General features: G+C 43.0%; 2 protein-coding genes across 13 annotated transcripts in view; one reads left to right on the top strand and one right to left on the bottom strand.

Annotated features, from left to right (window-relative positions):
- DPH5 (diphthamide biosynthesis 5) overlaps positions 1 to 5858 on the bottom strand; it is a 29275-nt gene extending 23417 nt beyond the window's left edge. Inside the window, exons 1-3 of one of the 4 annotated variants that reach the window (XM_027825022.3) lie at positions 5762 to 5858; positions 5188 to 5365; positions 1545 to 1669 (exon numbers count right to left, since the gene is read on the bottom strand). In XM_027825022.3, the coding sequence (XP_027680823.1) occupies positions 1545 to 1669; positions 5188 to 5322 (260 nt within the window). In that variant the 5' untranslated portion in view covers positions 5323 to 5365; positions 5762 to 5858. Of the gene's footprint in view, positions 1 to 1544; positions 1670 to 5187; positions 5366 to 5633 lie in introns of all 4 variants that reach the window. The other 3 variants (XM_027825020.3, XM_007062614.4, XM_027825021.3) reach the window with 3 other exon arrangements.
- Positions 5859 to 5886: 28 nt separating this feature from the next.
- The window catches only part of LOC102931241 (uncharacterized oxidoreductase ZK1290.5), a 76605-nt gene continuing 67756 nt past the window's right edge, over positions 5887 to 14735 (top strand). For all 9 annotated transcript variants that reach the window (XR_005226443.2, XR_005226442.2, XR_005226440.2 and 6 more), the window contains exon 1: positions 5887 to 6010. Coding sequence is in view for 4 of the 9 variants with exons in the window: in XM_037906379.2 (XP_037762307.1) it covers positions 5905 to 6010 (106 nt within the window). In the remaining 5 variants the exon portion in view is untranslated. The remainder of the gene's footprint in view (positions 6011 to 14735) is intronic.

Raw genomic sequence — 14735 nt, 5'->3', positions numbered from 1 at the left:
AGCAAGCCACTTTTCGGTGAGGGAGGGGAGCGCTTAGCTTTAGAGATCCAACTTTGAAAATTGTGGCCATATAATACACTGCACAATGCTCTAGATCATCACCACCACCAATTAACTTCAAAGCTGCCTGGAGTTAGATTTTAGGGTCCTGGTTCTCCAACATGATTCTTACAGGGGGACCCTTATATCCTCCCTTATGGAGACCCACTGAAGTCAGTGGGGCTCCACACAGGCATCAGAGTCTGCCCACATGGATCTGACTTCAGAATTGGGGCCTAAAAGCCTACACATTTAGACCACATAAATAAAAGTTTTAGAAAATTCTTTATACTTTTTCAAGACAGAGCACTATGTTATAATAAAAGCATGCGTTTCTAGTCATTAAAAACATTGGTGTACACATTGCAGAAGCAGGCCTGGTGACCCCCATGCAAACTCCAACTACTTTTTGATGGACACAGTCGTTATATGGCCTGTATGCCTAAACTTATTTCTGGATCAAAGCAAGAGGGTATAGGTACTGCACCTTAACTTAAACCTGGATTCTAATGGCAATGCACACTGCAAGTATAATTACTTTAATATTTCTAAATAGCCAGCATCACCTGCAGCTACAGTTTAATAAAAAAAAATTGTCTCAATGTTTCCCCAGAGTCTGTAGTTCATAAGTTATTCCTCTCCTTTATAACATCTTGCCCCTCCCCTCAATGTACCCACCCACCAAACTGTCCTCAGTGATTTAATTTTCCTTGTGCCTCTTAAAGCTGCGATACATAGTCTTGGATCACCAGCTGGAGACAAAGAGCTCTTCTGTATGGCTTGACATTACAGATTGATGATGCTTGATTACATAGGCAGAAGGACATCCTTCTAGAGACAGAAAAAGGCTATAGCTTCTAGCAGCAATAAGAAACAGAAATAGGAAGCTTAATAAACCAAACTGACAAGACATTTATAATGGCTCAGCCATCCTTAAAGACTAGAATAGATAATACCATAAGCGTGTGCAACCAACACCCAGCATTCATTTAAAAAGCAACTGAAAATACAAAGTATGGTTTATAACTACAAAGCATGAATAATACATAATCAAGAAATGCACCATACTTTGTAACAGCCTAGCACTTCTTCTGCTAAGCTGATAAAATCTAAAACAAATTTTTTTTATGAAGTGCAGCTTGGATAATGGCAATTAATTGTACAGTTGTCGCTTGACTTTTGAAGGGAAGATTTATGTATCTATGTGAGTGCCTGTGGGTCTGAGTTCCTATCTGATAAGGATGTTTTGCAAGCTGTTTGGGTGCGAGAACTGCAAAACAAGACTGAGAATAAAATGTGAACTACTTATTTACATTTGTATCAAATTCAAATGTAGCCAGTTGTGCAAGAAAAAGAATGGGGGACTCTCCTACCATTATGAAAATGGAATGTTTCTTTTTCCCACTAAGAAAATTATGGTAACATGAGAGAACTCCCATTTGTTAAGAGCTAGAAGTAGCCAAATGACAAAGCCAGAAGAATAATTAAAATTAATCCATTCTTACCCAAATGGATCACCAACTACGAGAAAAGCAACATCACAGAGATCAGCATCTTTTAAAATATTATCCGCTTCTTGTTCCACTGTTTCTCTGTCAGCCAGAATCAATTCTCTCCCATAGAACTCCTCCTAGAGACAGAAGAAAAACATCAAAATGAGACAGCTGGTGATGACTTCCATTTGTCTTAGTCTGTCTTCTGCGGCATCCAACCAGATATAGATTAGACATTCGCTAAAACTGTGCTATGACCTAGTTTTTTTTATATCATGTTGTAATTAACCAGTCTTGAAACCATTCTTTATTAGTATCCCCAGAGAAATGTGACTCCAACAGCTGATGCTTGGTTTCTTTGCACCTCAGATTCACCCTCCAATTCTGGTTCTGCATGCTGAATACCTTTCCATGCATGTTGATAACACATTTAGCCTCTGATCCTTCAAACGCTTATCGTTAAATAGATGAGCAATCCCACTGAAGTCAATGGGACTACACATGTTCTTTAAATTAAGCATGTGTGTAAGCATTCACAGGATCAAGGCCTCACATATGAGCCATGAGACTTGGTTCCTTTGTAGAATGCTTAGTGATTATTTTCCACATCTGAACATTCTTATAACTCAAGTTTCATCATGCTATGTAAGTACTATTGTTACATTAGATAGCAAGCTTCTTCAGGGCAGGGACATGTCACGTCTTTCTGTTCTGTAAGCCACCTAGCACATTTTTGGGAGCTACAGAAATCATAGTTGTTTAGCCATCTGAGGTCAGGAAGGTCTGACTTTACAGAAAATGTGACATCAATTCCAGCTCTGCTCTCCACATACAAAGGATAATGTATAAAACAAAAAGAACCAGCATAACAGTGATCACAGCATAAAGGAGTAGCAAAGGATGGTCCTGTGGTTAGGGCAGTAGCCTTGGATCTGGTAGTCCTAGGTGCAATACCCTGCTCTGCCACAGACCTATGATGTGACCTTGGGCAAATCACTTAGGGCGAGACCCACAAAGGTACTTAGGCACCCAAGACCAATATTTAGGTGTCACTGACATTCACAAAGTTATTGCTCAGCTGGTGTGTAAAGTCCCCGCTGGTAGGCCTCTGCAAAGCCACTTATATTTTTATGCTGCCACATAGCTAATTAGCAGCTCGGAACCCTAGCTCATGCCTAAACCCCAGCAGGAAACTCAACCTTAGCATTCCACTCCTATCTTTCCAGTGGGGCCTGACAGCACACCTACCAGGTCAGGGCCTTGTACAAGTGAAGACTGTGTATTTTTCCGGTGAGTGTGTGTGTGTCTCCCAGAATAGTCAATAGCTCAGTTATAAGGGCACTCATTTGGGATGGGGGAGACCCAGGATGGGGGATGTTTTCAAATCCCTGCTCTGCCCGATTTGGAGCAGGAGCTTGATTTTACCCCAGATCCCCAAATCCTGTGAGGCCCTACACGTCAAGAATATGGGATGGTTTTAGCAATCCATTGCAGGCCAGAGTCCTCATCTCTAGACAGCCTTCTGATTCCCTGTATTGTTGCTCATATGTGATTGCCCTCCAAACCATTAAGCAGCCAGTTTCCATCTACTTTTAACTTGGTCAGCAACGTCCTAAGGGTCACCCTTTTTCATTTTAAGAACTGGCCATTTATTCCTGTTTTTTGTTTCCCATCTCCTAACCAGTTTCAAAGCCTCAAGAAGGCCTCTCACCCTAGGAATATTAAACGTTCCTAACAATATCATACCAGGGACTTCATGTTAAGCTATTTGAAAGACAAATAACAGCTATATTATTTTGTTCAATGTTTTATATTTAACATGTAGAGCTGCTTGGGAATTTTTGACGGAAAATGTAGTTTCTGCAAAATCAAGATTTTCCATAGGAAAATTTCAATTTTGCCAAGGTAAATCTAAACAAAATATTTTGTTTCTGGGATAGAATAAACCTGAATCAATAAACTGAAATATTTCATTTCAGGCAGTTTAATGTTGAATTGACATCTGTGTTAAGTGCAGTGGTGCCTCACAGGTATTTTACACTATCGTTAGCTCCTATGGACTACATTTCCCATGATGCACTGACAGCACCACAGGCAGGTACTATTTAACATTCAACAGACCAAAACTAAGGTCTTGTGCACACAATGCGTTAGTCCACACCAAAGGGTTCAAATTTTAGTGTGCACTAGCATTTCGTGTACTAACTGGCCTGTGTGGACCCTGCTTATGGGCACTAAAAATTTTTTTTGGTACATGTTAATATAATCCCGTTTCAAACAGCACTACATAATGTGCACTAGGGCAGTGGTTTTCAAATTGCAGGTCACGACCCTGTACTGGGTTGTGGAATGAAAGGCACCGGGTCACGGCAGCTCTGGTCCCGTCGGTGGTGGTGCCTGGCTAAGGCAGGCTAGTTCCTACCTGTTCTGACACCGCGCTGCGCCCTGGAAGCGGCCAGCAGCAGTTCCGGCTCCTAGGCAGGGGGGCCACCGGGCTCCGTGCGCTGCCCCCACCCCAAGCACCGGCTCTATACTCCATTGGCCAGGAACCAGCCAATGGGAGCTGGGGGAGGGAGGGGTGCCTAAGGTGTGTGCGTATGCAGGGGGTGGGGGTGTACATGCAGGGGGGGAAGGGGCGGGGGGAGAATATGCGCAGGCTAGGTGGGGTGCCTGTGGGCGACAGCTGCGCAGAGCTGCTTGCGTGCCTCCGGAGCTGGACCTGCTGCTGGCTGCTTCCGGGGCGCAGCGCGGTCCACAGTGCCAGGACAAGCAGGAAGCCTGCCTTAGCGTCCCCTCTACACCGCTGAGCGGGAGCCACCTGAGGTAAGTCTGTGCCCCAACCCCACGCCCCAATCCCCTGCAGCAGCCCTGAGCACCCCCACAATCCAGAACCCTTTTCTGCACCCAAACTCCTCATCCCCAGCCCCACCCAAGTCTGCACCCCCAGCCCAGAGCCCTGACCCCCTCCCGCAACCCGACCCCATGCCCCAGCCCAGAGCCCCTTCCCACACCCTGAACCACTCATTCCTGGCCCCACCTCACAGCCCTCACCCCTGCACCCCAACCCTCTGCCCTAAGCCCCTCCCACACTCCAAACCCCTCATCCCCAGCTCCGTTGGGTCATGGGCATCAACAATTTTCTTCAACTGGGTCGCCAGAAAAAAAAGTTTGAAAACCACCGTACTAAGGATCTTTCAGTATGCACCAGCAGGATCCACACAGGCCAGTTATTGTGTGACACACCAATGTGCACTCAAATTTACACTTCTCTGGTACTGACTAAAGCACCAGGTGAAAGTCCCAGTTAAACAATGAAATGTTTAAGCATTTCTAAACTGATATTTTTCTAACTTTCTGTTCTATGAAAAATGTTGATATTTGGACTTTGTCCCAATTTGGGATGAAAACAAATGTTGAAATATTGGGATTTCCTGTGGATTAACAAACTAGGGACGGAAGTTACTCATATAAAGTGCATGCTGGTGTGTCAGGATCATATTTACACTCACAAAGATGCTTTACTATTCTTTCTTCTGATGAGTTGCATTATTATTTTTCCTGGTACTGTTACTGATCCACAATTCCTGCATCCCCCTTAATATCTTTTTTGAAATAATAGAGTAAAGACTTTCAATTCAGTGGCACGTAAACCTACCAGTGCTTCCTTCCCTACAGTTAGGACCGACGTGTAGGCCTCCAGGTATACTCTGCGGCAGTGCTTTACAACCTCCAGTCCTTTCACGGTAATATCTTTGGCATCTCCCAGCCCTAGTCCAATCAGGTAAAGCATTTTAATTCCAGGAGTGGAAGAGAAGCCAGTTCCTGAGTGTGACCTACCACAAGAAGGGAACAGGTGTCAGCGGGAGGGATGGATACCCGGGTGGCTCCGCAGGAGAGCACTGCAGGGAGACTCTTCCCCTGCAGAGCTCCAGATCAGCGGGAGCGCTGGGCAGACATCAGGCCCAGTCCCCTCTAGGGGGTCACCGGGCCGTTTGATGTCCCTCCACCATGTGGACCTCGGGCACAAAGCAGCCCCCGCCCCGCAGCTTTCCCCTGTAACATCCCCTCCCTCCGCGGCCCGGGCTGCCGCCCAGGCTCTACCAGCGGCACGCGGAGCAGCCTAGGCCAGCCCCGGAGCGCGCTGGGCCTGGCTGGCTCCGTACAGGGGACACCGAGCCCGGAGCGGGGGCGGTCCCCGCCTGACTCACGGGCCAAGAACCTCCCCGCACCGGAGCTGGCGCCTTGCAGCACGCGGCTCCCCCCGGCTCCCGGCCGTAAAGCCCGCCTCGCTTTGCGGCGCTTTACGACGGCAGGGGAGGAGGAGGCGGGGGCTTGGAGGCAGTTGCCTAGCGCGGACGGAGGAGGCGGTCAGATGGGGACGCGGCTCAGCATGGCCTCCTGGGCGGCTGAGCGGGCGCCGCTGGGCCTCCCCACGCTCCCCCTCTCCAATGGCTTACACATCCCCGTGCTGGGGCTGGGTAAGTGCCCTGCATCTCTCCCCCAGCCGGCGGCGCTGGTGGTGGGGCTGAGCCCAGCGCCCGTGGCCCTGCCCCGGCCCAGCGCCTGCGTCCTTACCACGCCACAGCCCAGTGCCTGTCATTGCTCTACCCATAGCACACGGTGGCCCCTAGTCTGCTGCCCAGTGCCTGTGTCACTGCCCTATCCTGCGCCTCCCCAGGCCCCACCACACCCCCCACCTCAGTGCCTGTGCCGTTGCCCTGCCCACACCACAGCCCCCAGCCTGCTGCCCAGTGCCTCTGTCACTGCTCAGTGCCCGTGTCACTGCCCTGCACCAGCCGTCCCACATCCTAGCACAGCCTGTGCTACCCACCGCCTGTGTCGCTGCCCTGCACCAGCAGTCTCCTTGTAACACCAGAGTCCCCAGCCCACTGTCCAGTGCCTGTGTCACTGCTCTGCCCCACCCCGTGTCACACCACACACCAGCCCACTGTTGCAGCGAGGCTTCCAAAAAGACCAAGGTAGACTATCACAGGTCTTATTGAAATATGCACCCTCCTCTTCTCATAGAGAGAGACTGTGCCGCTGCATGAATATGCCCCTGCTTTCCTACCAAACCCTTCTTTCCCCAGAAGTGAGGACTGTAAACACTGCCTATAGGTAACCACTATATTCCTCACTGAGGGAGATTTGGGGCACGGCTGAGTTTGTGCAGGTTGGAAGAGGGGAGATTTTTGGGGTGAGTTTTCAAAAAGCATCTATGTTCGCTCGCAAGTGTGCACCCGTAATTGCACATGCAAATCAGGTAATTGTGTGCATAAATGGCTAGTTGGTTATGTACCTGCATGTGTGATTACGTGACGTGCACATTCAGTCACTGTAAAGGCATGTGCATTTGCTGGTGCAGTTTTGAGACTTCAGCCCTTCTTCTACAAAAATTTGGTCCTAAATGTCACAATGAAACACACACAGTGAAATCATCTGGCCCCAGAACAAGATGGCTTTTCAGCATCTGTAAGTTTTGAATTACTATTGTGCAGCACCTATGTACTTATAGATTCTGTATAGGACAATAAACACATTAAATAAAACTAGAACCCATCCACCTCTGCAGAATGAGGGAAAATGTGGAGCAGGTGTGTCTTCTTCTTAGAGATCGGGGGGAAAAATTGCAATTGACTTATCTTTCTTGACTATTTTTTTTTCCGGTTTCAGCAAATTTGTTTAAAGCAACATTGCCAGCTCTTGTTATTTTACCTTAGGTCTTTCAATATTAGGTGTTTTTCTTAACGCTCCAGTTGCTGGATTCAGAAGTCTCCCCAAGAATCTCAGCTTTCATTTTTTACATAAAGTATAGTAAGTTTCTAGCCCTCATGGCTGCAGGCAAATATTTTAAAATGTGACCTTTGTGTATCCTAAAGGTTCAGACAGCAGAAGGCAAATAACTCATCTACTTTTTTTAAATCTCATGATTTTTTGTGGGGGGAAGGAGTGACGGGGTGACTGATGAATTTTCAGTGCTTAGAGTTGGCAATACTGTAAGGTATCACAAATGCATAGAGGGTTGACCATTGATATACAATAAACTTATCACTGTTTTGATACAAGTATGCTGTTGATTCAAATAACACCTAAGGTTACTGTAATAGAAAGAAATTATAAAATATTTCTGTGCTCTTTTTCACTTGGGAGCCTTGGCATATTTGACCGAACTTTGTATACAGTGAGTTTGTTTTGTTGATGGTCACTTGCACTTCCTGCCTCAGACCCTAGCAAGATGATATCACTCTCATGCATTGCTCTGGGGAGATCTTCACTCTTCCTTCCCTTTATGCACATTCTGCCCCAGATTTTGTAAAAGGGTATTTATTTACTAGTAAGAACAGTAGCCAAAGTGAAACTGAAGAGATCGCAGGCAGGTGTATATACAGAGCATTTCTTGATTTTTTTCCAGTTTTACTTATTTTATTTCCCCCCACACACTATTTTTTTTACCTCCCCCCTTTTTTTCCAGTGGAGAAAAATTAGGGTGGGAAACTAAAGAATTGTCCTGCCACTTTGAAACAAAATTCCCAAAAATTCATTTTTTTAAAAGATGGACTAAATTTCTAGTGGAAGAAATATCGGCCAGCCCTAATGTTCAGTGTTGCTCTTAGATCATCCCAAATGATGTTCCTAATCTTCAGCTGGGGAATCAGAAATTCAGAAACAGAAAGCCACTTACAAAAATTCTAAGATTTAAAAACACCAAAAAACTATGTGGACATACTATTTAAGGGATCCCTTCTATAAGAAAGTTGGATGTTCAAAAATTAGTTAATGGAAAAAAGTCATATACATAATCAGTCCACCCTAGTTTAAGTCATCATCTCGCTGCTACCACTTTTGAGCCCAAATTTTGCCCCTTCTCTTGAATGGAAGTTTTGTACGCTACTCAGATAGTGGAGTTTGGTCCTTTGGTTTGAACAACAAATCCATGAAGGATTGATTCTTCTGGGAAACTTAAGGGGAAATAGGCATGAGTTTGCAGAGTGGGATGGGGGAGAGTAATGCTTCAATATTCCTAACATATAAAGTGTGGAAGTGTGGCAAGGAGGCATAATTCAGGTGCCTAAGGATCAAGAACACAATCCTGCAAATCCTTTGTTTATCCAGGGCTCATGCATGTGAGTAAAATTAGGCACATGCATAAATTTGCAGGACTGTAAAGAGGGTTCATGAAAGTGGAAACAAATATTCTTTGCCGGGTTAAAGTTAGGCTAAATTTTTCAGTGGTTGTTTAGTCAGTTCATGAAAACAATGAAGTGGATCACCACATTAAAAAAAGAAAAGGAGTACTTGTGGCACCTTAGAGACTAACAAATTTATTTGAGCATAAGCTTTCGTGAGTTACAGCTCAAGCTTATGCTCAAATAAATTTGTTAGTCTCTGAGGTGCCACAAGTACTCCTTTTCTTTTTGCGAATACCGACTAACACGGCTGCTACTCTGAAACCTGACATTAAAAAAAGTTACTCACTTTTATTTATCGGCTTAAAGTACATAGTTCAAATCCAATTTACGAATACTAGGGCCAGGAGCTTTGTGGTAAACATTGTGTCATTGATGGGGATGGTGTTGCATAATAAAAGTCTGACAAATATATTCTGTAATACAAGCATGGTATTGCCAACTACAAGTGTTCAAAAATCGTGAGTCAGGCCCCCAAGAGTCATGAGGGAGGCTTAAAAATCACAAGCTTTAAAAAAAGAATGGAGGGGTTTTATATTTGCTTTCTGTTTTTGAGTCTTCAGCAGTCATATTCTCTAGCTTTTCTCTGCAACCATGAGGGCTAGAAATTTTTGAAAGCTGAGATTCTCATATAATCAAATAACTCCAGGAGCTAGGGCTTTAAGAAGAGTACAGAAAATCACAATAGAAGGCGACATTGCAACCAGTGATTGTAAAGGGAGTTCTTGGCCTGATACTGCAAACTTAACACAGATACCACTGTCAGGTGTGAGGGTTCATGCATGGGGATCCATATGCAAAATTGTGGTCACAGGCAAAACTCACACTGAAGTCAATGGGATTTTGGATTGGGCTCTCTGTACAAATATTTTTGCTGAAGGCTACTAGATGTCATTTGCTATATTTACAGCCTTGCTTTTTATTCTATCAAACCCGTCTTTGTGCTATGGTAAGTTAATGCCTTATTCTGAGACTTTTGGAATTACATATAATACTGTGCAGGATTGAGGCTGCACTGTTCATTCATCCAGTGGGCCAAATACTAGTAGTTTATTAATAGTCATATTATGATAAGTGAGTAAGTTAGGTTTTTTTATAATAATTGTTATTTATGAAAACATGTTTCTTCAAAAAAAGTCACATTCTGTGCCTGAAAATAGGAGAATGATAATGAAAACATATTTTTGTCAATACCAAAATTAAAATCTAAATTATTGATAGCATAGAAAACAATCCGACACTAGGGTTAATAAACCACTTGAGAGAGCTTTGTTTACTTAAAGATGAAAAAGGGTAGAAACCTATCTGGACACTGTATAATAGCTGTTTTGATCAAACCAGCGATGTGTCAGAGAAACTGCTTCATAAAAATCAGCATAGCTGAGAATACAAACTAACCGGAATATACCCCTGCTATGCTTATTCAGGCATCAGAGTTTCCATAAAGTTTGAAAGAAAGGATTTCCCTCTTTCTTATCAGCGAAGCAGAGCAAAGCAGATATTCCTTCCCTCTGTTCTTTGAGAATTAGAGAAAAGGATTTTCTTGTTCATTGAACCGCAGTTGAAATATCCTGAAAAAATAAGTTTCTCTTGGATTAGAACATTCTTTTTGGCACCTCCACTGCCCCAATAACATATCTCCCACTCACAGCCATCAGAATTTGCACCCTGGCTGATGGTTCTGCAGAATCCAAGCATTAAACTGACATGCAGCCTGAACTACCCTCTTATTCCTAAAGATTGTCCCTCCATTAAGTCAGCGTAGCAGCATGTAGGTAGGAGAGCATGAGTAATCCTGCACTGCAGCTGCTCATGCTGTACATATTAAGTTGATAAATAAAGGACTTCAATCTTCCTGACACACAAAAAGCACGAACTTTCCCAGATGCGAGGATGGGGCAAGGATGGGCTGGGACAGAGGCATGGCCAATAGATCCCACAAAGGGGGAGCAAACCACAGGGGTTACTGCAGCCCTGAAGCTATAGTAAATGCTGTCTAGTGGCTCTGCTGCTTTGTTTCAGTCAGGATTTCTCTCTCCTCCCCCCAGCATGGAGGCCTGGAATCTCAGACCTGATTTTTCAAACATTTTTGTTACATGACTATTAATTTTTTATGCTCGTTTTATGGCAAATTAAATCTGAGCTCTTGTATGTTGTAAAGCATACTAGTTAATTTGACCATTTGATTAAGGTCAGATCCTCTTTCATGCATCATTTGAAGAGCTTTTCTTTTTTCCCCTCTTCTCCTTTGTGATCTTTCCAAAAGCCTCTTTCGTTTGACAGCATGTTGTAAAACTCAAGTACCTTTTCCAAATCATTCCACATGAAACATTATTTATTCTACTTCAGTTAAATATTACAGCTTCTCTGTGATTTTAAAAAAAACCCACAAAACCAAAAACACTTGTGTTCTTTGTCTGGGGCACTGGAATCAAGCCAAACAGAAACCATCAAGTAATTAAGCTGTAAAATAAAAGGAGTTTCCACTTCTCTAATATAGAATAGAAGTTATTAATATTCCAGCACAGTTTCTTTTCAGGTCTGTGAGGCTGATTCACTTTCACCAGTTTTACACACTTCTGACTTCAATGAAGTTATCCTAAGTTTACACCAGTATAAATGAGGGCAGAATCAGGCCCAATGGCTTCAGAAGCGAGCTATCAGAGACAGCGCGTGAAATCCTGGCTCCATTAAAGTCGAGGGGAGTTTTGCTATTAACTTTAATGGGGTCAGGATTTCACTCAGAATCTTTCTTTTAAACTTTTAGTGTTTACTACACAGTGCCAAGAAACATTTTGACACAGCTATAAAATTGTAGCCACGCGGTAGCATTGAGAAAATTCTTTTAAAATCACTGCAGTGTTTATCAGTAGTTAAAAATATGTATTTCGATCTTTTTGAATTATTTTGCATATTAAAAATCACTGTTATTATTGTTTAACCTTAGTTTAATAAGGGCTTGATGCTGCTGTCCTTGGCACAGAGAGTGTATGAAGTAGCCTATATAATTCAAATGGCTCGTTTTATTCCCTGTGCTTTAGGGTTTTTTTATTTAATTCATAGCATTGTCTTTGATCTGTGATAGTTGAATTGAAGAATAAGTTCCTAATTACTGAGTTAGAGATTACATTGACAGTGCACTAATGCAGACAGTCCTCTTTTGCTGTCAATCACGCCAATGTAATTAGAATATGTAGATTTCTGACTGCGTCAGAAATTATTTCCTCCACCCACCAGCTCCCGCTGGAGATTGCAAAACTACAAATTGCTTATCACTGTATTTGGAACTGCTGGTGATTGGGGGAAGAATCTATCAGTTCATAGTCTCTCTAGTACTCCCTTGTATTCTTTTCAAAATAGTTTGGCTTCTTCTATCATTCAGTAAGTACTAAACAATTGTTTATAGAACTTCCTAAGTGAAACCACAAGACCGGCACTAACAAAACAGAAAAGCAAGAAAATTCAGCTAAATTTGAAACACTCTGGGCCAATAACTTCTGTCAGATATGACTTCAAAGGGGTGACTCTTGATTTACAGTGTTATAACTGTGGTGTTGTACCTGTGTTGGTCGCACGATATTAGAGAGACAAGGTGGGTGAGGTAATATCTTTTATTTGACCAACATTTGTTGGTGAGAGAGACAAGCGTTAGCTCGAATGTGTGTCTCTCTCACCAACAGAAGCTGGTCCACCTTGTCTCTCAACATTATAACTGACAACGGAATCTGATTCTCTGATACAACCCAAATACCTAGGTAGAGCACTGTATAGAAAATGGCTTATAACCTCACCAGCTATTTTGAGGACCCTATAATATATAGAAGCAATAAGGCAATATTAAAAAGTGCTTAAGTATGCCTCAAAACACTTCAAGCAAAAAAGCATGAGACTTAGTCAATTTATATTATATTTATATTTGTGGTTAAGCTGCTATTTCCTGAAAATACAATGCCTAGCATAGTGGTGCATGCCAGGGGCCTCTAGATGCTGCCACAATACAAATAAATAAATAATAATCGTAATATAATAGTAAAGGGTTGTTGGTACCGCCTTAACTGTGCTGGTGCTCAGGACTTGAAAAATCCACTCAGTAGTAGAGAGTGGGGAACTTTTCCTGGTGAGTTGGGGGGAGAAGGGTGAATAAGCCAATTTCTGCAGAATTTAAGATTTCATTACAAATAAATTCTAACCCTTGTGGAACTGAATGTTAACCAGTGCAGTGCTGTCTTCATAAGTCTGAGAACAGACAGCTCCAATGTATCTGCTTCTACTTAAGCTTTCCTAAACTGCATAGGGAAATGAACATAGCCTATGGGTCAGTGTGTAAGTGTCCAGAGTCATGTTAATTGGCAAGCAGCACAGACAGGCACTTGAGTTATTCATGAGGGAGGAGGACCCCAAAACTGGAAGGTGGGGAGGACTTTGGATATCAAAGACCAGTGCTTCACGACTCACAGCAACCAGGAGATTGGAGGGGTAGAAGAGCAGCTGAGGGATGGAGCTTCACATTTTTTAAGACACTTTTTAGCCAGAGGCTGATGTAAAAGAGCCCATAAGCAGGGTCCAAGAACACCATTCTGGCAGAAATCCAGCACCTTTCCCATTCACAGTAACTAGAAGTGGCAGAAGAGCTATGTTTTTTTTTATCACACTGTCCGTGGAGCTTGTTAGTTTCCACCCCATGCTGGTTTTTGTGTTGGCCTCTGGCTAGTTAGGAACTTGGTAAAGTTCTCAAGGTCTGATGATGTTTCTGGAGAAGGAGAGAGAAAACAAATAGTAAGAGAGAGACAGAACAGGGATTGAGAGAGCACTTTCTGCAACTGATCATTGCCTTTCTGCTGCTATGCTTTCTTTTACCAAAACTGCTCTTGGTCAGGAGGCCACATGGCACAGGGTGACTGGACATTTTAAAATGCCTATGGAACCTTAGCATATACTGACTGCAAGGTGAGCAGCTATAAAAACCTTTACTTGTTTATGTCCTGACTTCAGTATTTAAATTGGCAACTTAAATTGTAGCCATAACCAGGCAAGTAACTGTAAAAAAAACCCATCACCTTATTCTACAGAAGTGATCTCTGTAACTGTAATTTAGTCTTATTCACTGACTTGGATAATAAAAAAAAATGCTTTTTATTAACTTGCACGGATTTCAGCATTCAAGGTTAGGGCATACAGTACCATCAATTTGCATTATGGCAATATAATATTTCCTGGACTATTCTCTGTTCCCTTCATTGAAATGCTTAATATTTCTGGAGCAATCACTGCTCTTTCACTATAACATCTCAGCCTTGTTCGTGAGAGGTTACAGATAATTCAGAACCTATTGGTGCATACAACTATTTTAAATTGTACCTTCCAATGTGCATTACCTTGCATGTGTCCACACTCTGTCCTGCAGTTTTGTTACCCATTTTTCTAGTTTTGTTAGGTTACTTTTAGAGATGCTCAGTCCTTTCTAATCTGACCAACATAAGAAAGGGCATCCTCCTGCTCCCAATGAAATCAATGGAAGTGGCAGAAGGATTGGGCTCTAATTTTGTGTCATCCACAATTTTGCGATGTTGCTTTTTTCAGCTCTTTCAGATCAAGAAATTTATGGAACATTGCTCCTGGTACCAAGCTCTATGGCATCAGCTTCTCTTTGTTTTCTATCTCAACCAGTTTTTTGTTGTAATCTTGACAGACTTTTACTTCTCACCCTTGGTTACCATGTTTCCTTAATAGCCTCTTGTGATGAACTAAATGCCATGTCTACAAATCTCTCTCTCTCTCATTCATCCATCAGTTCAGTAGCTCTGACCTAGAGAAGCTGTACTTGATCCTTGAGGCCCTCCAGATATTTCACTTGCTACATACATTCAAAACATGGCCACTCTCTAGGCAGCGGTATATTTGCACTCGGGTAACAGAATGAGCATATTGTTATATCCTAACTAAACTGTTGGCCTGGTCCCTGTATTACTTCCGATTTCACCCAGTTCCAACTTGGTGCTTATTTACTTTACTTTAA

This window comes from Chelonia mydas, chromosome 8 (genome assembly GCF_015237465.2).
Source record: "Chelonia mydas isolate rCheMyd1 chromosome 8, rCheMyd1.pri.v2, whole genome shotgun sequence".
In the NCBI taxonomy this organism is placed as follows: Eukaryota; Metazoa; Chordata; order Testudines; family Cheloniidae; genus Chelonia; species Chelonia mydas.
Note: the sequence above shows the minus strand (reverse complement) of the source record. Positions and strands in the feature narration are given on the sequence as shown.